At 34.3% G+C, this 24585-nt stretch overlaps 1 protein-coding gene across 13 annotated transcripts in view; it reads left to right on the top strand.

The window, feature by feature from the left end:
• Positions 1–24585, top strand: part of nf2a (NF2, moesin-ezrin-radixin like (MERLIN) tumor suppressor a) — a 90651-nt gene that overhangs the window by 998 nt on the left and 65068 nt on the right. For all 13 annotated transcript variants that reach the window (XR_012405990.1, XR_012405989.1, XM_073950549.1 and 10 more), the window contains 2 exon segments: positions 13338–13463; positions 17588–17710. Coding sequence is in view for 11 of the 13 variants with exons in the window: in XM_073950549.1 (XP_073806650.1) it covers positions 13338–13463; positions 17588–17710 (249 nt within the window). In the remaining 2 variants the exon portion in view is untranslated.

Here is a 24585-nt window from a genome sequence, read left to right as displayed (position 1 = left end):
TGACTAAATAGTGCCAATGTTGTTTTGAAGTCATTTTTACATGTGACTGCAGATTATTCAGTGTAGCGGAGTAAACTACATTGAGGGTGTTAAAATGAATAAATGTGTGAATTTAAAACCTTTAACTTTACCACAATGCTTTGAATGTGAGCATTTCCAGCGTTATGGATGTGACATTTGCAGTAAAAACTCCACACATAAATTGACAGAGAAAGTATATGCTAACATTATTTTGAAAGATCTGTTTGTATTTACCTTAACAACTCACCATAGAGTTATGGGATCCGAAAAATATTAATATGTAAACTTATTTTGTACTTTAAATGAGGAAAGTAAACATGATTGTGGCCAAAAAAGTCTGCAAGTTTACAGTCTACAACATATTTTGTAGAAATTCTGTGAATTAAACTGCACAACCCAAATGAAACAATGCTAATCAAAAGAATAAGAGTTGGCTCTCTATAGAACAAAAATGATTGATTGTGTTTTACATTTTTGTATTAATGAGGTAAAAAGCTTTGTTTTGGATGTGACGGATGTGAAATTGCTACTTTTGTGACTCTAGTAGATCAAATATAATTGTTTGAGAACATTGACAGAGACATTTTTGAGTATTTTTACAGTCCTGTAAAATACAAGCATACAAAAAACCTTAGAGTTTCACTATTTTGGTAAAAACTTATTTTTTTTCCATGGCAATGTTGACATTTGCATGGAATTGCTCATATGTCGCATAAATGCCAGGGTTTATGAATTTTTGCAACATCATGGAATTTTAAGAACTGTTCTAAACAATGGAAGCTAAATTTTATTTGTTTGAAAAATCAGCGATTTTTGTCATTTGACATTTTAACTTTGCATAAACATGTTTTTATTACATGTTTTTTGTTGCATTATTATAATTAGTTTTTTTTAAAGTTCAGGCTATATTTGGCAAAAGTATTCCCTGACTGAATTGAAAATGTAGTTAATTAGGGTTGCTTGCTAATTACTGTTAAATTATGACCTTTTTGTCTTTGGAACCAGTATTTCATCTCATATTTAAAGTGTTAGATTTATGTAAATTAATAATTGATGTATTCATAATGAAAATGTTAAAACATGCTATTAAAGATATATTTTTCTTTTTGTCTACTTGGCATTGGCACATTAGGTCATGGAAATTTAGCTTTTCTTTGTCATTTAGCTTAAAGTGGGAACCCTTAAGTTTATTTAGTATGATAAAGCTCTACAAAAATGCAGGGTTCCACATATTACTGGGCGATTAATCGATTATATGTTCTGAATGTTGATTTCGATTACTTTTCGATCTAGTTTTTCCAGGTAAATTTTTTTATTTACTTTCCCTACCACGTGTGGAGTCACGTGACCCCACTCTGTTAGGGCTAATTTATACTTCTGCTTCAAACGCACAAGTATGGTCTTCGCACGGGCGCCTCTTAAAAATGTAATTACACATCGCATGTTTGCACTAAATTGACGATGTGAGACGGCATATTTTCTATAATAATAAAATAATTATTTACATCAAAATATTTGTTTACAGAAGATTCAAGAAAGGCACTGTTTAAAATCTTATATACAGGATATGCATGAGTTGTTTTAATACTGCTTATTTTCGTATTTTTCTAATGAAATAAGTCATGAAATAACAGGGATCTTTGTCATTTGACTTTGTTTTCCATAGTTTGTATTACATGTTTCTTTACTGCATTATTATAATTAGTAATTTTTAAAATATAGCCTATATTAGGCAAAAGTGGTCTCTGACTGAATTGAAAATGTAGTTAATTAGGTTGCCTCCTAATTAATGTTTTAATAGATTTATGTTGGGACAACATGGAAATTGTGTGGAACCTTGCATTTGTTTGACAGTGCACTGTGAAATATGCAGGGTTCCACAATTCTGTCATGTTGTCCCAACATAAATCAGTTAAGTTAACATAACAAATTTAAGTGGATTGAATATAAAACAATAAACCCCCCCAAAAAAAAGTAAAAAAAAAAAAAAAAAAAATCTCAAGAGTTGTGTTGTTTCAGCTGATTTTAAATAAGTAGTTTGAACTAGCAGCATAAATAGTTTTTCAGTGTATAAATTAGGACTGAAAGCTGCCTATGTGCATATCATATTCATGTTATATTGTGATAGTAGAGTTATTGTTGCCCATAACCACACCTGTATTGGCAGTGATGAGTTTTGTCATCTGTAACCAGAGGGCATGCAAGCTTAACTCGAGGAAGGCACCAGGCTGTCGTCATTTTAACATTCTGGCTCACTGTTGTCATGTCCTCAAGCGAGTCACCCAGCCTGACCTGTTTCTCTAGGGAAGCTGCGAAAAGACATCCCTGTCTCCTCAAGCAGATTTATGTTTGAACACAGACAGTTCAGTGGCCCTGAGGAATAGCTCTTCCAGTGGAATAGGAATGGAGATTATTATCTTTTAATATTTTTATTTACTTGTTTGTTTATTAAAAAACAATCTTGTAAAGACAAAATCAGATGTTTGGTATATATAAATGTTATTGCTGTTGTGTAAGGCTTTTAAGGCTCTTTTATAGAACATGGAAGATAAAAGCAAAAACGTTACTGATATTTCTGTAGCCAAAAATAACATTTTATTCTAATAGTTTGTAATGTATGCTGGTGAGATTTGTATAGCATACTCGGAGTTAAATAAGAAAAAAAAAAAAAAAAAAAAATATATATATATATATATATATATATATATATATATATATATATATATATATATATATATATATATATATATATAGTTGCTTAGTTTCAAAGCTCTTATTACATCAAAAAATTATGCATCACAGAACAGTGATGATATATAATGATATATAAATAAAGCACAGTTTTCAGACAATTAATGTTTGCTGTAATCAAACCATTTTTTTTAATAATAAAAAATGCTTCTGTCTGGTAAACAATAATTTTAAAGATTAATTTTATTATTAAGATTAGCTAATCTTACGTAAAATAAAAAAACTGATTTCACAACAAAAAGAGACAAGTACCTCAGCCCAAATGCATTTGTTCTGAATAGCAAAAATATTTGTAGTCAAATTTATTGTTATGATATTTTATATAGTATATACACTGCCCAAAAGTCATGACAACAAATGTCTTCACATTAACTTAATATAAAAGTTAATCAGGTTTCAACTATTTAAGTCAATCCAATTAGATTTTTTTTCTAGTTTTGTTTAATTAAGTTACATTTTTTAACTTTTTAAACTTTGTCAGCTTAATCGATCCATGTTAAACTGTTAAAAATTTAAGTAAGCAACATACTTTTTTTACAGTGTACAAAGTTGTCAAAAATGCTGTCACTTTAATATCCAAGCTTTATATATATATATATATATATATATATATATATATATATATATATATATATATATATATATATATATATTAGTTGAACTCAGAATTAATAGCCCCCCTTTGATTTATTGATTTATTTTCTTTTTTTACATTTTTTCCAAATGATGTTTTGCAGGACAGTTTTACAGTATGTCTGATAATTTAAGTTTTATTTGTAAATAAGAATAGAATAAAAGCAGTTTTTAATTTTTTAAAAAACATTTTAAGGACAAAATTATCAGCCCGTTTAAGCTACATTTGTTTTTTGATATTCTACAGAACAAACCATCGTTATAATCACTTGCCAAATTACCCTAACCTGCCTAGTTAACCTAATCTAGTTAAGCCTTTACATGTCACTTTAAGCTGTATAAAAGTGTCTTGTCAAATATTATTTACTGTCTTCATGTCAAAGATAAAACCAAATCAGTTATTAGAAATTAGTTATTAAAATTATTATGTTTAGAAATGTGTTGGAAAAACTCTTCTGACTTCAACTGTATATAGACATGTTCCAGTATAGCCAGTATAGCAGACGACTTGGATGAAATACATTACCAAACACCTCATTGTGTGTTTAGAATAATTAAAATAGGTGTCACAGTGGCTTAGTTGTTAGCACTGTCGCCTCACATCAAGAAGGTCGCAGGTTCAAGCTCCGGTCATTTCTGTGTGGAGTTTGCATGTTCTCCCCGTGGGTTTCCTCTGGGTGCTCCGGTTTCCCCTACAGTCAAGGGGAAACCGGTTGGTGAATTGGGTAAACAAAATTAGCTGTAGTGTATGAATGTGTGCTTGTGAATGGGAGAGTGTATGTGTGTTTCCTAGTACCTAGTAGAGGCTGAAGGGCATCCGCTGCGTAAAACATATTCCCGAATAGTTGGCATTGGCAGTTCATTATGCTGTGTGATAATCAGGGACTAAGCCGAAGGAAAGTCAATAATTAATATATTTTGAAAACACTCATAACTGCTTGGGCCTGAAAAACTAACATGTTGTTCAGTTTCAGATACTGCTCTTGACATTTGTAGGCCAGTATAGCAGATCACTTGGATGAAATACATCACAAAACACCTCGTTGTGTGTTTAGAATAATTAAAATGTTTTAGAAACACTCATAACCTGCTTGTGCTGGGAAAAACTAAAACAAATATACTCGTCTCAAAAGCAGGCATTTTCCTCTATGGCAGTAATCCTCATTTCCATGTATGAAGGTGTTTTCTGCAAACAGTGAATCCGCTGGGAGTTTCTCCTCTGTGCACTTCATTTGCACATAACATACCCCAAGTTTCTTGCAGGAAGATGCCCTGTTTTTTACACATACACACACACATCATTACAGAGTGTTTTTGAATTAAGGGAAAACAGATGGTGGTAAGAGAATTGCGTGACAGACGGGGACTGTGAGTTAATGTCCCACGAGGCACGGTGCTCCCACTTTACAGGACCTTGTGTGCTGCTCTGTGCCTGCCTGTCTGTTTGCCCGTCTCTCGCTCTGTTTTGATCTTTCACACTTATTAACAGTATTTCCTTTGGTGGTAATTCTGAGGGATTGCTCTTCTCTTACTACTGTATATATTGATAAACTGTTAAACAAAGTAGCTTTGGACACAAAACCTGGATTGTTTGACTTTAGGTTCAAGCTGTTCTGTTTTGACTTTTTCATTTCTTTCCCCCTTTTTTATGAAGCAGTTCTTCAAGTTATTTCTTATAACCATATTTATACTTATTACCATACTTATTACCATAAACAATGTTTCCGATTTGTTTTATTGTTAATCAGACAGTTTAACCTACAGTTGAAGTCAAAATGATTCGCCCCTTCTGTGAATTTTTTCCTTTTCTTTTTCAAATATTTCGCAAGTGATGTTTAACAGAGCGAGGAGTTTTTCAGAGTGGTTCATATAATGTTTTTTTTCTTCTGGACAAAATCTTATTTGTTTTATTTCGGCCAGAACAAAAGCAGTTTTTAACTTTTTTAAAAGCATTTTAGGTCAATGATTTTAGCCTCTTAAGCAATATTTATTTTGATTGTCAACAGAAACCACCGTTATACAATGATTAGCCCATTTAGCCTAGTTGTGCCTTTAAATCGCACTTTAAGCTGAAGACTAGTCTAGAATACTTTATCTTGAAAAATATCTAGTAAAATATTATGTACTGTCATCATGTCAAAGATAAAATAAATCAGTTATTAGAAATGAGTTAATAAAACTATTATGTTTAGAAATATGTTGACAATTTTCTCTCTGTTAAACAGAAATTGGGAAAAAAATATACACGGGGCTAATAATTCAGACTTTAAATGTACTTCTTCTGGAGAGACACAATCACTTTAATATTTTTATAATAATATAAACTTTAATAATAATAAAAAGTATTTAGGCTTTGTACGGCTTGAAGCTTGCGCTGCTATTCTGGGCTGCGTTTTCCAAACAATGACGTAACTTGCGGCTGAACTATTATAGTGCGATGCATGGTTTGTGAAAAGAATGATGTAGTGAGGAGTGTTTCCCAAAACCCGTTGTTTCTCTGTCGCAGATCCATCGTTTGAACCACCTTAGTTATAACGTAAAATGCCCATAATGATGCTCTAAGTGGGGTGGAGTAACAGTTTCTTTTTAGAAGAACCCCATCATTTATTTGTGCAAATTATATTGTTTTATACTCACACACACACACACACACACACACACACACACACACACAAAATCCAACATTACGTTTGCTTTCAATATTAGTTTTCCCTATTAATTGAAATATATGTAAACGGCACATCTAGAGCCAATGTTTCCTTTACAAATATTATTAAGAACATTATTCTGTTCTAAATTAACATAAAATTACTTACAAAAGCTAACACGTATTCTAATTTCATATATAAATCATTTAAATAAATAATTAGAGGCGATTTAACAAAAAAATAAACGTAATTTGTATTATTTATTAGGAAATGAATAAAATCATACTTTAATAAATATTTTACTAATATTATTGATGAGAATGATGATGATGATGATGATGAATATTATTATTATTATTATTATTATTATTATTATTATTATTACAAGTAGGATATTGTTTATTTATTGTTTATTTTTTGAAAAGTCTACTTTTACAATTTGACACATGCAAACCACTGCAGAAATGTTCTAACCAACAGGCCCATGTCATATACAGTACAAATACGTAATAAACAACCTACTATAAATTAAAAGCATTAACATTTGCTAAGTTTTTTTGTTTTCATAAGCTTTGAAGACGTAACAAATTCCTCTTTTAAATAATAGGTCACCTATAGCTTTCGTCATGAGCCACGGCTGTTCAAAATGACATCAATGTTTTCAAAGTGCACTGTGAAGGAAGCACAGTTGTAAACTTGAAGATCGCTAAAACTGAACTGTAAAAATACTTTGGAAGCAAATTACACCTAAGAGTGATGATTTTAATGCTTTTTTAAATCAATTTATTTAAATGTCAGAGTGTTCTTAATGAGTAAGGCATAGGGGGGATAACTGGGAATAGAACACAGCCAGGAACTACTAACTACAGCTTCAGAGGTGCAGTTGCAAGTGCATAAGTTTGCAATGCAGTTTGCGAATGTTCATTGGAATGACGAATTTGGAAAATGCTAAATAACAAATGTGTTGTAACAACGCAACTTGCAACCTTAGTTGGCTAACAATGGTTTCCGAAACGCACCCTGAACCAATAATTAAAAGAGAAAAGCAGTTAAAGAATGCCGTGTTTAAATCGAAATATTTATCTGACTCTATTAAAAGTTATCATCACTTATAATGAGAAAGAATCTCAACGCCCTAAAGCAGGCAAAGTTGTTAAATAAGTTACATGTTTAAATATACAGACAGTAGAATGAAGCAAACTAACATACTGTTTGGAGAAACTTGGCTGTAACAAATGCACTGCTGCGCTACGAAGACAGTGAAACCGGTGTGGGGAGAAGCAGAGTAAAAGCCATTCTCCCCGATCAACAGTCACCTTTCCTCTTTATACCCTGAGCGAAGCATTGTCAAACCTGAGTGAAATGCCAGCCTTCAAAACCAGCTGAACATGAAAGCAAAGTTTAGGAGATAAAGTGGGGGAGACTTACCATCAGGCCATGACTCAACAATAGTAAATGGATTGTATATTGAAATACATCAATGTCTCTAATGATTTCATCACTACAATGCTGTAGTCATAAACTGTCAAATGACACCAAACATGACAAAGTTATATGAAAGATTGTGTATGATGACATAGGTAGTGCTGTCGCCTCACAGCAAAAAGGTCGCTGGTTCAAACCTCGGCTCAGTTGGCATTTCTGTGTGGAGTTTGCATGTTCTCCCTGCGTTCGCTTGGGTTTCCTCCGGGTGCTCCGGTTTCCCCCACAGTCCAAAGACATGCGGTACAGGTGAATTGGGTAGGCAAAATTGTCCATAGTGTATGATTGTGTGTGTGGATGTTTCCCAGAGATGGGTTGCGGCTGGAAGGGCATCCGCTGCGTAAAAATGAGCTGGATAAGTTGCCGGTTCATTCCGCTGTGGCGACCCCAAATTAATAAAGGGACTAAGCCGACAAGAAAATGAATGAAAATATTTGGAAAAAGATCAAATCAAATATAAATATATTATATTTATAATTCTTAAAAGAATAAGACTTAAACTTATTCAAGTTTTTTTTTTTACTTTGTGTACATTAATTGAGTTTCTTCAGTCATTAAATCCAGTTTCTTGCTTTGCTAATATTTTTTTGTCACAAATTCAGAGCATTTGCAATGTTTTCATTAATTTTAGTAATATTTGATCAGTATTATTATTATTATTATTACTATTATTAATACTAATCAAAAAACTTAAATATGCAAATTGATATTATTATTATTACTATTATTAATACTAATAAAAAAACTTAAATATTTAAATTATTATTATTATTATTATTATTATTATTATTACAATTATTACGGACAATTTTATCTGATTTCACCATCTATTTTGGTTTATGTTCATGTTTCTCAAACACCACCACTTGGTGGCAGCATGGTTTTATAAAACAAAATGCTTCTCTCTAGTCTTTCGCTCTCTCTCTCCTATAGCACATATGTTGAGACCTTATTGCCCAACATTAATACTCTATTATAGACCAACACTGCGTCTCACTAAGGCACGATTCAGAAATTCCTGAAACTGTTGGGTATATACAGTGTAGTATTTTATTTTAAAATGAGAGAATATGGTATCTTAACAAAGTCCATAAACGGGAGTCTTTGGATAAAACTAAAAGGCCAGTTTTATTTTATTACTATTATTTAGCTTCTAAATAGCATGCTATTTAAATGTATGGACCACAGAAGATGGTTGTTGCATTGCACAACAGATTGCTGTAAAGATGGCCACGATAATATGCCACAATAAGTCATGCACTATACATTTTTGCATTTTGATTGATATTCAGAATACTTGAGCTTTACATTTATTTGTGCTCTATTTGTTTGCAGAGTATCCGTAGAGCTGTAAAGTCTTAAAATATCTGAAATTTCAAAAACAGAATTTTAGGCCTTAAAAAAGTCTTAAATTCACTGAAACATCGTTTGTTGGTTAAATCATTTTGAACAGGTCTTTATTTTTTTGTCTTATGTAAAGCTTGCCAATGGAGCCAACACACAGCCAATCACCAACAATACTTTTAGCAAAATTATATTTATAAGTAATATTATAGCAGTCTGTTGTGCATGCATGAAGATATATATATATATATATATATATATATATATATATATATATATATATATATATATATATATATATATATATATATATATATTCATTCACAAAGGCGGCAACACCAAAGCTTCAAAATGCAAATTTAATAAATTAAAAAGGCTCACACAAAGCGTGTAATGCTTCGAGCACACTTTTAATGCTTCCAAACAGTTTGCTGCAATTATAAAACCCCCATGTCTTGAGGTAGTTCATTATGATGTGACTTATCTTCTATGTGCGATTTGATTGGACAGGAATCACAGAACTGACTTTTCTAGTCCCCAAAGACAAGAAAAAAATAAAGTAGTGACTGCAGGTTGAAGGAAAGTAGTGGAGTAAAAGTACAGATACAGATACCCAAGTGAAAGAAAAAATTTACATTTTATAAAACTAGTTAGAAATTTACAATTTCTAAAAAAAAAAACCTACTTAATTAGTCATTTGAGTATTTGTATTTTGTTACTTTACACCACTGTGCAGAACAGTAAATAAAAAGTAGCATGCATTGTTTATTAATATTTTGTTAGTTATTCCCATTATCACAGATTCTGCAAAGGGTTCACAAACTTTCCCCTGACACTGACTGTAGTATTGACCTCATCTAATCTTAAGACATGAAGAAAGACTGCCTATGTCTCATTTAATCATTATAATCTGGTAATAGCCTGGGGGTCAATATTGGATCAAGACAGAATGGCACTGAGCTTACTGATTTTACTGTCAATTTTTTCTTCTTTCTAAAAAGCCGCATAACATCTCTGCGGAATATGTAGGGCAGTGAGTAAATACTTTTCTACCAAGACACACCTCATTTCTCTGGGAAATGTTTGCACCAGCTTGACGGTCGTCCTTGAAGGGAGCCGTCAGCTTTCCTAGAGGATATTCATCAGCATATTTAATTGCTTGGACTCTGGATGGCAACACATTGTCATACGTTCTCATACATAAACATCAGGCAAGATGAAACCGCGCCTCAAAATGCACCTGTCCCTGTTATGCTAATAGAGTTTGCAGTGTTGATGATGTTTGCAATACTCTATGGAAGTTGTCAGGGCTTATAACAGTGAGTTTCTCACCTCTGTCGTAAATTTTTAATCATTCAAGCTGACATATGTGGCAAGTATATTGTTCACAAGCCGCTAACATCTAGCCCAGCTGGGCCCAGATGATGCCTGGTATACTGGAGTCCTGCTAATGACGAGGCTAATCGAGCGCAGATGCTTACACAAGAGGATTATTCTCACAAGATGAGTTTTCTAATTGATATTCTGCCAATATACTTCTGCAGATTGCAGTTTTTGGATTGTTATGACCCTAGAACACAAAATCAGTTTTATGTAGATAATGGTAATAGCCAAAAATATATTGTACGGGTCAAAATTATTGCTTTTTCTTTTATGCCAAAAATTAAAGATCAATTTCCACAGTGATAAAAATGATCCATTAGATTTACTCAGTTTTTTTAAGGTGAATGGTTGCAAACAAATTGTGCAACTTGACAAAAGTCTTTTCATCAAGCTGTAAGGGCAACAAATAATAACTTGACATTTTGTTGATCATTAGGAAAAGTGGCAGAAGGTAGATTTTTGCTTCCGAACTGCATCCCAATCATCACAAATACTGCAGAAGATTTATTGGAACCAACATGGGTAAAATATTCTCATAGAAATCAGTTAAGTTTGGTGAAGGGAAAATCATGGTTTGGAGTTACATTCAGTATGGGGGCGTGCGAGAGATCTGCAGAGTGGATGGCCACATGCCAGCCTGAGGTATCAAGACAGTTGTGCTGCCCATTACATTACAAACCAGAGGAGAGGGCAAATTCTTCAGCAGGATTGTGCTCCTTGTATTTCAGCCTCAACATCAAAGATCCTGAAAGCAAAGAAGGTGCTACAGGATTGGCCAGCCCAGTCACCAGACATGAACATTATTGAGCTTGTCTGTGGGAAGATGGAGGAGGAAGCATTGAAGATAATTTCAGAGAATCTTTATCGAGTTATCTTTCAACTCTGGGAGTCCTGCAAGAACGCTTTCTGTGCTATTCCAGATGACTTTATTAATGAGTTATTTGAGTCATTGCAGAGATGTATGGATGCAGTCCTCCACGCTCATGGAAGTCATTCACAATATTTATTATTTTTCCGCTGCAATTAAAAATTGTAATCTCAAGGCATGATTATATTTTATTTAGGTAGAGTAAGCATAATCTACAGTCCTTTGCCCTTCATATAAGCCACTTCTGATACCAAATGATCAACTAGAAGTTATTTGTTGTTCCTAAAACTTGGATAGGCGACAAGACTTTTGTCAGATAGTGTACAGTATATAGGCTGACTTTAAATAAATTAAGTTTAGTAATGCTTAGTAACACTGTCTGTTTAAATTCAGCCCATATAAATTGATTGCAACCAGTTACCTTAATGAAAATGGAATAAATCCAATCTTTTTCAGTGCACTGGGATTTTTTTTTTGTTTCCTACCATAAATGTATCAACTTTTTTTTAAAATTAGTAATTTGTATAGTTAATGCTTTAATTTGGACAGTTAAACATAAATTTCTCAATATTTCGATTTTTTGTCTTGGGGGGGATTTATGTCAATTTCCCCCCCTTTGAAAACAATATTTTTTTTTTGAGAAAGGTTTAAAATATTTGGAGCAATAAACATGTCAGGTTAAATAATGAAAATGAGTCATTGACTTCTGCTGTCTTCATTTGTGTCAGAAACAGATTTTTTTACAATTTAAAACAGCATATTTGGATATCTTTTCTGCTGCAAATATTGTTGTCCTGAAAACATTAAAAAGTAAATAAAAATCTTACACATACCTTAGGAACAGTATTACTGAAAATTTTGGGGGTTTTAAAACCTTGACTTTTCCAAACAGTGGTATACCTTGAAAACGGTTATCGTCCTATGCCTACCCACTGCGCCACCGTGCCACCCTCACGCAAGTTCGATTGTACGAATATGTACAATTTTAAAAGTGGGCGAGGCACACCAAACCATCACTGGGGGATGAGCAAATTTAGCTAAATTGTACGAACGAGATTGTACAAAGTAGCCACTAAATCAAAAAGTTACAAATTGCCATGAGTTAGCGTTGGTTTTCCATATTTTGTCATTTTATTTTTATTTATTTTTATTTTTTCCCACTTTATGCTTTATACTTGATCTTTCTTCCAACAATTTTTAGCCTTGCAAAGTTCGAAAAAGTGACTTTTATTCACATTTTAATAGTTCAAAGTGATTTATTGTCTGGGTTGGTGTATATCTTACAGTACAACAACCTGATAATAAACTGCCAGTACATATGCAGTTATTTTACAGGCTTATTTTCTCTACATATTATTTCTGATACATAATATTTCAAACTACTAAAATGTCCAAAGTCACTTTGTTAAACTGTAGAGTTGATTTTCCAACATCAAAAGTTGACGAAGCAGAGATCAAAGTCCCATAATGCAATTCACAACCATAAATAAATGGAAAGCACTGGTGAATCACAAAATACGGAGTTTGTTAATTAACAGATATTTTTTACAGTGCAGGTTCACAATAATTAAGTGTACCGCTTTTTCAGAAATCTGAAAGTCATGTTTTTCCCTGTCTAATTCATCTCAAACCAATAAGTTTAATTATAAAAATGAGTTTCATGCAAGTGCTTTTGGTAATTATAATGCATGAACACTGCTTTATTGATTCTGTGCATGCATACAGTGTACTGTCAGTTTAATTTTAATGGGAAACGAGCAACTGATATGCATTTTTCACCAGCTGAATATGGTAATTTTTCTTTTTGGCCTCCTGACAGTAGTCCTTGGATAAAAGATGAACTTATAGGTCCAAAAATGAGTGCATGCGCTTGCTGACAGCAGTGACTTTGTAATGATGCTCAGACTAATTTCTTCGCTTTGTGTCCGCATAGTCTGTGGAAATGAGGTTATTCAGGGAATGTCGCTGTTCATTACGCCGGTGCTGTTTAGATTTGTGGTCAGTCTGAATTCGATTAGTCTGCTTCAATCCTTAGAGAGTTTAAGCTGTTTCCTATAAAGACTTCTTGAAATTAAAATGAGCTTTTTATTGTGATCTGTCAATGTCCATGTATGTCCCGAACCCAACTTCTTGTTTTAGTTTGAATTACGACATAGGAATGGGTCTAAAATACTTTCAATTTCTTTTTTGTTATCTTGTTTGGGCAGCTGAAGTGGCGAGGAAAGGATCTGTTTGAACTTGTATGCCGGACATTGGGGCTCAGGGAGACTTGGTTTTTTGGTCTGCGGTACGACGTCAAAGACACTGTGGCCTGGCTGAAAATGGACAAGAAGGTAAATCACTAGTTTAAACTTTTTTTTTTTTTTTTTTTTTTGCACGTTTCTGGCTAAAATGAGAATTATGATTTTTTTTGCTTAAAATGAAGATCCTGATTTTCTCACGATTCTGTAGATGTAAAATAAAGGTTAATATGAGAAGGCTATTATTATTGTTATTTCTCAAACTTAAAACAACAATAATGATATTAGGCCTATGTGTAAGTCTACTGTTGGTTAAAATGCTACATTTTGTATAGATTCGGAAAGGTGAACTTGAACAGACTTCCGTGTCCTGTTTGATAATTCACTGTAAAGTGATGACATCCAAATATATTTATATTCAACTATTCATAATTCTAAAATAGGGATGCTTATTTCGGTTAATTTTGCCAACCGACAACCGCCGCTCGTTAACCGAATATTAACTGTTAACAGATTAATATTAAAATATTATTTAATAAAAAAAATTTACATGCTAATTTTGTGTGAAACATTAATTATTGCATTTTAAAATACTGATTTATTTTAACATGTGAACAGCTTACAGAACATAACAGAGCATCTTCACGCACCTGCAGTGTTTCCAATAGCATAGAAAAACAAAATAAACTAAACAAAAAGAGCAAAATAAATCCTGCTCTAGATCATTTTTACTTAAATGACAGATTTAAATTTCAAAACAATGACACTGACTGAATCCTTTTTAAGAACCGGAATAAGCTGTTTGTCCAATCTTGTTTTTTTTTTAAATATTTTTTTCGAATAAAAACAGTCCCACCCTGACCTCTAGCCTGCTCCTTTCTTCTTCAATGGTTTTTGTAATAATGTAAAAGGATATTTTGCTCTGTTATTATCATGAGGGGTTGTGTAATGTAAAAATGTCTAACAGAAATTGTCTCTTTGCAATAAAAACTTAAAATAAAAATGGATTGCTGATGATTTGGGTAACTTTACATGGGTATAAAAAACAAAAAAAATACTTGTTTATTTAAAACTTAAGGCCTAACAATTTGTTTTTGAAATTTAAGAAACATTTGTAAGACCATGAGGACACACTGGAGTGTGTTTTTTCCAGTGCTCTCTCCACCACGGATCATAAACTTAACAAATAGGCAATTGATGATTTAGGTTAGGCTACAACCAGGTTGGTTTGTTGAAAAATTACAGTTATTGAAAGCCTACATAATCTAAAATTAAATAAATTCATAGTTTTCTTGATTTATATAATGTAAAATAATACATAATATATAATGTGAAATAAAAACTTCATTTATAATGTTCATAAAAAGGTCATAAAATGTCTTAAGTTTGACTATGAAACCCTGTACTCAAACAAAAGTACCATTACTTGCCAAAAATTTTTTGTTCTAATAGAGTAAATAGTATCTGAATACTACTGAGTAAAAAATATTCTCTTTTTTTAAAAGTAGCCAAGAATCGTGTCTATTACACTGTGAATATTCAGTGAAAGGTTGATGTGTTTACATGTATAGCAAAATTTGTGTAACCCATAGGGCGAAAATCTAGCTGTGATGATATGTTAATGTTTAGGTTATGCACTTTGCACCCTGACTAATAAGTGTCCAGGGGTCCGTTCTTCGTACCTCGCTTAAATGATCTAAGATTATTTGGCAGATCCTGGATATTTTCATCTCGATAACTGATCTCTCGCTAATTTGGTTCTTCAAACAAGTCCGCGAATCAGATTAGAATGTCTGGATGAACTGATCTGAGATCGCTGCGTGTGTTGTGAAGGACAGATCTATCGATCCTCGAAATCATGATCAGCAGTGCAACGATTGGCTGACGGCACAGCAGCGTAATGACATCATCTGATTAATATTCAATTATCCATGTGAGCAAAATTACATCAAATTAGCAGTAAACGGCTTGTTAAATATGACACGCAATAACCTTCCACATTTGTTGTGAGCTGCAGGCTTTACACATGTGTCAAGAGTATTCATCATGTATTTCAATGCAAATCAATGTATTTAGTTCTACATTTAGAAACGATTTTCTTTATTATAGTAGCCGTTTTTTTAATCGGTGGAAAGAATAACTGGTTGTTTACAAAAGCTTTTTCATATTGGTAAAGGTGTCTGCAACTTTTGTGAAGCATCAAATCACTGGCATATTAACTATCAAAACATGTTTATGACTGCATAAATGTATTATTGCTTTAAAAAAAAGTCACATATTGTGCATTTCTATTATACACAATTTGTACTAAAGCGATCTAAAAAGTTCATATCAATAAGTTTTCTCTTTGCACCACCAGGTGGCAGTCTTTGTACTTTCATTTCGAGGGTGCAGATTGCATAAGTTTTATTAATATGTATAACTTTATTTATTTTATTAATAACTATAACTTTATATATATAGTTAAAAAATATGTACCATTTTCCCAAGTGTATATAACTACTACTGTAAGAAAATATCAGAATTCGGTACATACTTTCTGTATTATCTTTGCTTGAACTGAGCCGATCTGATCCTGTTTATATGAATTGAACCTGCTTCCGATCAGGTTTGACCTAGCAGAACTGTTGCCATGACAACAACTCTTGGATCAGCTTTGAAGAACGAAACGATCCTGGATCGTGTCAAATCGTCAACATCCAAATCCAGCTAACTGAGTAACCCACGTACGAAGAACGGACCCCAGCAGTTGGTGCCACAAACTAAGCACTAATAGAATGCATGCAAATTGTGTGTGTATCTGAAAACGTAACATTCTGTAGTGCATTTAGTTGTTGTTTAAGGCCATTTCTTATCATACAGTAGGCGTCCTTCACCTTCTCATCATCATACAGTAGGCATCCTTCACCTTCTCATCAGTGACGTGCAATCTAAACAGTCTCTTGCTCGTTACATGTAATGATTTTGTGTCTTTTTGGACACTTAACTGTTCCACACTGTACATGTTTGCTACATTTATAAAGCGTCTGTGTCTTGAGGTCAGTCTGTCTATTGCAATTTTTCTGTGTGTCATTCGTTTGGATGAGAATAACAGCTCTAGCCAATCACCTTAGGCCGTACTCACACTATGTACAGTTGCCTCGAACCGGGCCAAAGCACGCTTGTCCCCCCTCCCGTCTCCCCCGACGGCCCGCACTCACTACAATCGGGCCTCGGCACGCTTACGTCATCGATGCTGCACTGTTGAGTGAGCGCTCTCGCTCAGCACAGTGGAGATTTCTCTAGTTATATCGTTTCAGTCGTTTGATATGCAGTGACATGCCGTGAAATATTTCGCCAAACAGTCCTTAGGGATGCGGTGACACGCAGTCAGATATTTCGCCGAACTGACCTGCCACTATTGGCGCTTATAAACAATCACAAAGCCCTCGTGCTGCAGGAATGAGGAGGTTTGCTGAAGGTGCGCAGCTGTCGTGCAGTAAGGTGTTTGCGTCATTAATAAACTACGGCAGTTTGCGTTCACTGAACAGTAAGATTGATTAATAAATCCATATGAAACAGCCCCTTTAATGTCACGTCTCGCTTTCAGTTTCGGGCATGGGCGTGTTTTGCACTCACACTACAAGCGTACCGCGCCAAAGCCCAAGTGAACCGCGCTCACCTCTTCCAACCAGGCCAGGGCCGGCTAAGTGAACCGTGCCTGAGCCCGATTCAGTGCAATCACACTTATCAAACGATCCGGGAAACGGGCCTGGGCACGGTTCGGATAGTGTAGTGTGAGTACGCCCTTAGACAAAAATAAAGTAGTGACTCCAGGTTAAAGGTAAATACAGCAGTATAAGTACAGATACAGAACTAAACATGTACTCCAGTAAAAGCTCACATTTTTAAAACTACTTGAAGTGCAATTTCTGAGAAAACCTATTCTATTGCAGTAATTTGAGTATTTGTTATCCATTACTTTACACCACTGACCATATTATGTGATATGATATTCTAACTTGCTTAAAGGCATTGTTCACTCAAAAATTAAAATTGTTATCATTTGCTCTCTCTTCACTTGTTCCAAACCTTTTTGTCTTTCTTTTTTCTACTTTTGTTTGAAAATGTGATCTTACCATAGTACTTTTGTAGTAAAATATGGTCATTTTAAGTACTTTCTGATCTGTGTATATAAAGCAGAGTGCAACACTTATAATGACTTATTTTCATAATAGGTTTTGGATCATGATGTGCCCAAAGAGGAGCCTATAGTGTTTTATTTCCTGGCCAAGTTTTACCCTGAAAATGTAGAAGAAGAGTTGGTACAAGACATCACGCAGCACCTCTTCTTCCTCCAGGTGAGTCACTGGCTCCGGGTGATTTAGCTGGTCTACAGCTCAAATTAATTGGATCTTTTTTTTTTGACTTGTTGCTGCTTTTGTTGATAAAAGGATAAAGAGAGGATGGGATAAGAGCGTGAGTGTGTGGCAAATGGCTTCAACAAATTTCTTTGAATTAACAATAATTCTTAATCAAATAACACACAGCAGTTTGTCAGAGTCACAAGTCCTGCTGTTTATGTTCTGGGGTTGAACTCATGGGGCCGGTTTCAGAAACAAGGGGTTAGTTTAAATCAGGACTATAGGATGCATGTAAATCAGGGTGTTTAAGCAGCTTTTATAGAAATTATTTAGAAAAAAAAACACATTATTAGTGTGTATCTTGAGACATATCTATGGCACGGATATATTTTAAAATATCTACAACTGCCAGTTATTTTCAGTTTAGACCACTCAAACATGCAATTTAGTCTAGAACTTGTCCGTGACACCAGGGGAGAGTGAGTTTTCCAACATTCAATATAGATGTTAGCTCTACTGGTTGAATATGGCTGTGTATTTGACGCATCAGCAAAGGTTTTTGTGCAAAAAAAAAAAGTTTTCCACTTGTCAGTGGCATAGCAATGCATGAAGAACAGCTTACAGTTACTGTCAATCCAAGCAGCTTTCAGCATTCAAACTTTCATGACCAACTTAAATATGAATTCAATCTGCACTTCTTGCTTTTTCATATTCACATAAACTTGTTATTGTGTAGATTTTATGTCGCATTGACTAATTTTCTCCAAAAGAAATCTCTCAGATTAATGTGACTTGATCATTATTGAACATTGTTTGTGTAAGTTTTAATGTAAATCAGTCTGTGTAAAGAATACTGAAAAAGATCTGATTGTTTTTGCTTTTCCTTTTGTTAAAATGAAGTAGTTTTCAAGCATCAAGAGTAGTTGGTGATTCATTCCACTGTGGCGGCCTCTGATAAATCAGGGACGAAGCTAAAGGAAATTGAATGAATGAAAACAACTCAAATACAGTTTGAACAACCCCCTCCCATCATAGAATATGTCTTGCTTAATTGTATTTTTAAGAGTAAGCGATGACATTTATCCCCTGATTTAGAGAAGACACACAAATGTTATTCATAGTAACAATAATTTAATTAGAAATTATTATTTATTTGATTATTAAAACACTTTTTAAATTGTCAAAGGCATTTTAAATCTTATCTATTCTTCAAGTGAAGAACCCATTTGTCTGCTGGAGCAATGCATTTTTTAACAATTGAAATATTGTAAAATGAACATTTGTTTATTATGTTTATTATATACAAAGCTTAAAGGTCTCGTGAAGTGCTTTGAAATATGCATTTTTATTCAATGTTTGTCATAATCTCAACCAAAACATGAAGAGAGAGTATGACATAGTGTATATATAGCCAATAGCGTTTTGTTTTATCACCACTCTGCCAGTGAGAGTGGTTGAGCTCAAGCACATCAAATGAAAAGCAAATGAGAAGCTTCTTGAAGGGGGTGGGGCATGTCAGGTACTAGAGAGGATTTGATTGGTTATGATGTGATAAGAAACTGAAGTATGAGGTTACGTGACGTTGATCCATTTAGGCGGAAGTGGCAAACTACAAGCTTTACATGTTTGTTTATGTTTTATATCTTCTAAACGTGAATTTTGGCACTGTTTTGGTGCGCATTGGCTTATAGATATCTTAACAACAAACAATACTAATACTTGCATCTAAAAAACTTTATTTTAATTTCATGGGACCTTTAAATTCAGCTTTGGAGCAATAATACTGCACTGTATATTCTAGAAAGAATTACACTACTTACAATAAGTTAGGGATACTGATATTTTCATGAGTGCTTTTCAGATTTGCTCTGAAATTTGATGAAATAAGTAAAAGTTTCCTTTTGATATTAAGACTATTATATGAGAAAAACACCATTTTCAATAGTTTAATATGTATTAACCCAAAAATGCAAACAATAACGAGGATGGCCCCAAATTACAAAAATTGACAATCAATGTCAGTAGCAAGTGTTTCCACCATTTGCCGCAATGACAGCTTGACAGCATTGTCTCATGATCCTCAGTATTCCCATGATGTTGTTCTGAGGCAATGTGTTCCACTATTCCACAAGTGCTAAAGCAGTTTTGCCAGGTCTCGTGAGGGTGGGGTATGATCAGCCAGTCTTTGCTTCAACTGGTCCCAGACGTGCTCTATGGGGTTCAGGTCGGGGGACATTGATGGCCGTACTGTATGAAGAACCCCAATTTCCTGAAGTCGAGCTGTGACAATTTTGCCACGGTGTGGTGGAGCATTATTATCCATTCACTAAAAGTTGGTGGTGTGCTGGCGGAATTGGGGTATTATGATTGGTTCTGTAATGTCTTTAAGTTAAGAACATGCAGTGACTGAGCCATCTACAATAACCAAATCTATTTTGCACTGACTGATGTGAGCCCATGCGAATTGTAGCCTCAGTTTCCTGTTCTTAGCTGACAGGAGTGGCATCTGGTGTGGTCTTCTTCTTCTCAAGGTTGGACATGTGGTGCGTTCAGAGATGCTCTTCTGCATACCTCATGAACAACAAGTGGTTATTTGATTTACTGTTGCCTTTCTATCAGCTCGAACAAGTCTGGCCATTCTTCTCTGACCTCTGGCATCAACAAGACATTTGCCCAAACAGTACTGTCGCTTACTGGATATTTCCTCTTTTTCGGAACATTCTCTGTAAACCCTAGAGATGGTTGTGCGTGAAAATACCAGTAGATCAGCAGTTTCTGAAATACTCTGACTAGCTCATCTGGCACAAACAACCATGCCATGTTCAAAGTCACTTAAATCACTTCTTCCCCATTCCGGTGCTTGCTTTGAACTCCAGCAGATCGTCTTGACCATGTCTACATGCATAAATGCATTGAGTTGCTGCCATGTGATTGGCTGATTAGAAATTTGCGTTAACAAGCAGTTGGACAGGTGTACCTAATAAAGTGGCCGGTGATTTAATATATCTATATGTATCAATATTATATATATTTTGTTGTCTGACATAAAATGAACTTAAAGCAAAAAAATAAACTAAAAAAATGTATCTTTGGAGCATTAGGAATGTACTGCAGTTTAGTTTCAATTTTCCATTTCAGATTTCATTTTTCTCAAAGGCCATAAACAACCCTGTTGAGATTGAACATGCTTCCTTTGGTTTGCCTGCCTAACTTTCTAGCCCACAGGTTAGTACAGTACCATGCTTCAAAAGCAAGAGTACAAAACACAATTATTGGCAGTTAGATTTTTGCACAGTGCATGGCTAATCTAGTTGGACTGTAAGCATTGTTTGTACACCACAGCAGGTGATGTGCCATTGACCCAAACTCAAAAGCCATTTCATTTCAATGGGCTTGGCAGCAGAACGGAGCTCCTGCATTTGGGTTTCTTGCTGCAGTTCTCTGAGAGAGGTTTGTGGGCTGTGCTGTCTGTGGGTTCAGCGCTCTCTCTCATTGTTTGGTGTGATTGTGTTCAGCCATGTGGAATCGGTGTGCTCCACATCACGGCTCCTGTCTCAGATTCTATAAGCCCAGGGGAAAACCTCCCACCTTAATACGCCTTCCTGCCAAGATTCGTTCTGAGCGATCCAAAACCATTAAGCAATAACACCTTGATTATGAGCATATTATCAATCATTTCATTGAGCAGCTCTGGGGCTCATCATGGGAGGTAAATAAGCACCTGTTTTGCATGCATTAACTCAGAATTTGGTTTTACCAGCATTTCTCCTAAAATCATTTAAAGGGATAGTTCACCTTAAAATGGCAATTCTGTCATCATTTACTCATCCTTTTGTTTCAAAGCTTTATGTGATCATTTCTTCTGTTAAACACAAAAGAAGAAAGGTGGAAGCAGTATTTGTATTTGCTTTGGAAATCAGTGGGTGTCTGTTTTCAGTTTTTAAACAGAAGTAGAAAATATCCAGTTAATAGCAGTTAAAAGTGGTCTTTCCCCTACACGGTAAAATAAGTAGCGTCAATTTAACACTTAAAGTGTTGATTTTAACAATACTGAAGATAATATATGGCCCCAATCTATCAAGTGTTAAAAGAACACTGTTTGTAGCAAGGTTATTATAGTAACAAAAATGAATGAAAAAACGAAAGCTAAAGTTTTCTTAAAGTTTCTTTAAAAGGCTAGAACTAACTGAAACTGTATTGTGTACATACTGAAACGAACTAAAATTATAGCGAAAACATCCTTCGTTTTTGTCTTTGTAAATGTATTTAATACATAATCTTACTGTAAGCCTTTTAGCATTAAATATATTTACTTCGCGCTGCAGGTGTTTGAGCCGTACGGCACCTCCAAGTCTGTCTGCTGCCATGGTGTCAGTAAAGGCCAGTGTGTGTTTGTGTGTGTTTGTGTGTGCTTGTGTGTGTGTGTGTGTGTGTGTGTGTGTGTGTGTGTGTGTGTGTGTGTGTGTGTGTGTGTGTGTGTGTGTGTGTGTGTGTGTGTGTGTGTGTGTGTGTGTGTGTGTGTGTGTGTGTGTGTGTGTGTGTACTGCAAATGGCATTCGTGTGTGACTTGTCGTTTCAGAAAGGCTTGAATGCCACAAATATATTAATTAAAATTACGTTTTTTTTATTTATTTATTTTTTATTATTATTATTATTTTTTTACTATTGAGCTGTTCATTCATACTATTCAGCTTCATTCAAGTGTGTCTCTGTCACTGCTGTTTATCTGACATAGCACATAAGAAGCAGACACGCACATGGGAACAGTGGGATTGGAGAAGCAGCTATTTGCATTTAAAGCCACAGGCTACAAAAACAGCTACACTATACTCAGACACCAAAATGGGCAGATTCTGGAGGCTATAATAAATAATCTGATTGGTGTTTTGAGCTGAAACTTTACAGATGCATTCTGGAGACACTAAAAGCTTATCTTACATCTTGTAAAATAAGTAAAATTGGTGCCCTTTAAAAAAACAAAATAGCCATACACTGTAAAAAATGCAGGGTTCTACAATTCATTCAGGGTCCCAACTCAAATCTATCATGTTAACGTAACAAATTTAAGTAGATTGAACATAAAACAATCAAGTTGTAGAAAAAAATCTCGAAAATTGTGTTTCAGCTCATTTTAAATTAGAGGTTTATACAAGCAGCAAGAATATTTTGTTTAAGTAATATGCTCAATCTGTTGACTGAACACATAAATGCATATTTGATGAATATACTTGAGCATTATGCTATTGTTGAATAGATTTCAAGTTAAAGTTGTTTATATCGATCATTGTATAAATAGGGATTAATCTTTATCGGGTTAAGATGTAAACATTTAAGATTCTACCTTCGTTTCGCTTTGTTTCTTTTGTTTAAATTACTGAGATCAATGTTTGTTGAGGTCAAGAAAGTAATGAAGAAATAAGATGTGTAAATTTGTTTATTTTTAATGGCAAAATAGGGCAGTGTTTCACAACCCTGTTGCTGAAGGCACAACAACAGTACATATTTTGGATATCTCCCTTATCTGACCCATTCATTTCAGTTTTGGAGTCTCTTCTGGTGATCTGATGAGCTGATTCAGGTGTCTTTGATTAGTAAGAGGTTGAAAATTGGTGTGCCTTTAGGAACTGGGTTGGGAAACACTGATTTAGCAAACATAGAGAACAACACAGAAATTATCCTGCGGTTATAGCACTACCAAAGGAGTAAATGTTGGGGAAACTCTCAATAGTGTGTACATTTTCATTTTTTGGTAAGCTATTCCTTTAACTCATGTTAACTTGTGGATATTTGACTTTCAGTTTTTAGTGCTTGTGTCAATCTGATGGATTTAATGCATTGGAAAGGGCACGAGACGAAGATATGAACGTTCTGAGAAAGCATAAGTAGCTTATTTTCCCTCATAATGAGAGGTAGACCTGCATTGCTTCAGGATGACAGTGCACTCTGAAAACCAATGTATTGAATTTTCTAAAGATGCTAATGAATTCTGGGAATGATTTGGAGAGTGGCGAGTCTGTTCGCTCTTAGCCCCTGCTCTCAGGCTGGGATAGAGCCCTGTATTTGGATGTGCAGATCCTGGTTAAAAAGAGCTCGTATGGAGGGACTCTTCTTATCAGGGGTGGCCACCCTTCTCAGTCTGCCCTCTTGAAGTGCTGTCACATTTGTAAAACAGGCTGAAAAGATGACAATAATAGCCAGAACCTTTTCGGCCAGTCATTGACGCATCGCATGCCACTTTTGTGACTGTTTTCCGACTGATAGTCAGGTGATGAATGAACGAGTAAATAGAAACGGAATGATTTGGAAGCAAGGCTCAGGGAAATTACAATTCTGTCATTCACTCATATCATTCTACTTTTTTTATTCTACGCAACACTGAATTTTTGAAGAAAATCCGAGCCTGTTTTCAGTATAATCAAAGTGAACTATAAAATAATTTGAAGGGAATAATAAAAAAGCATATTTTTATTAAAAAATTCAAAGCTTATTTGTTTTAAAAAAATACTAGTATTGGTGTGCAATTATTTTTATAATTTTTAAATACCCGTTTTTATTTTTTAAAACAATTTTTTGCAGCCATTGGTCATGTTTTTGTCACATTATGCATCAGAAATGATTTGTGATGTTCACTATAAAATAAATATTGCTGCATTACATTTTTTTTTAATCAAATGGACTTTTCTAGTCGTCTCAAATTACATCAATTAAACTGACAAAAAATATCAAGTTAAACTTTGAATAACTTAAAAATGTAGTGGATTAACTTCTTAAACTTATTATCATACACTTACCAGACACTTTATTAGGTACACCTGTCCGATTGCTTATTAACGCAAATTTCTAATCAGCCAATCACATGGCAGCTACTCAAT

Source organism: Danio rerio, chromosome 5 (assembly GCF_049306965.1).
Source record: "Danio rerio strain Tuebingen ecotype United States chromosome 5, GRCz12tu, whole genome shotgun sequence".
Classification (NCBI taxonomy): domain Eukaryota; kingdom Metazoa; phylum Chordata; class Actinopteri; order Cypriniformes; family Danionidae; genus Danio; species Danio rerio.
The sequence above is the reverse complement of the archived record's forward strand: the minus strand, read 5'-3'. Positions and strand labels throughout refer to the sequence as shown.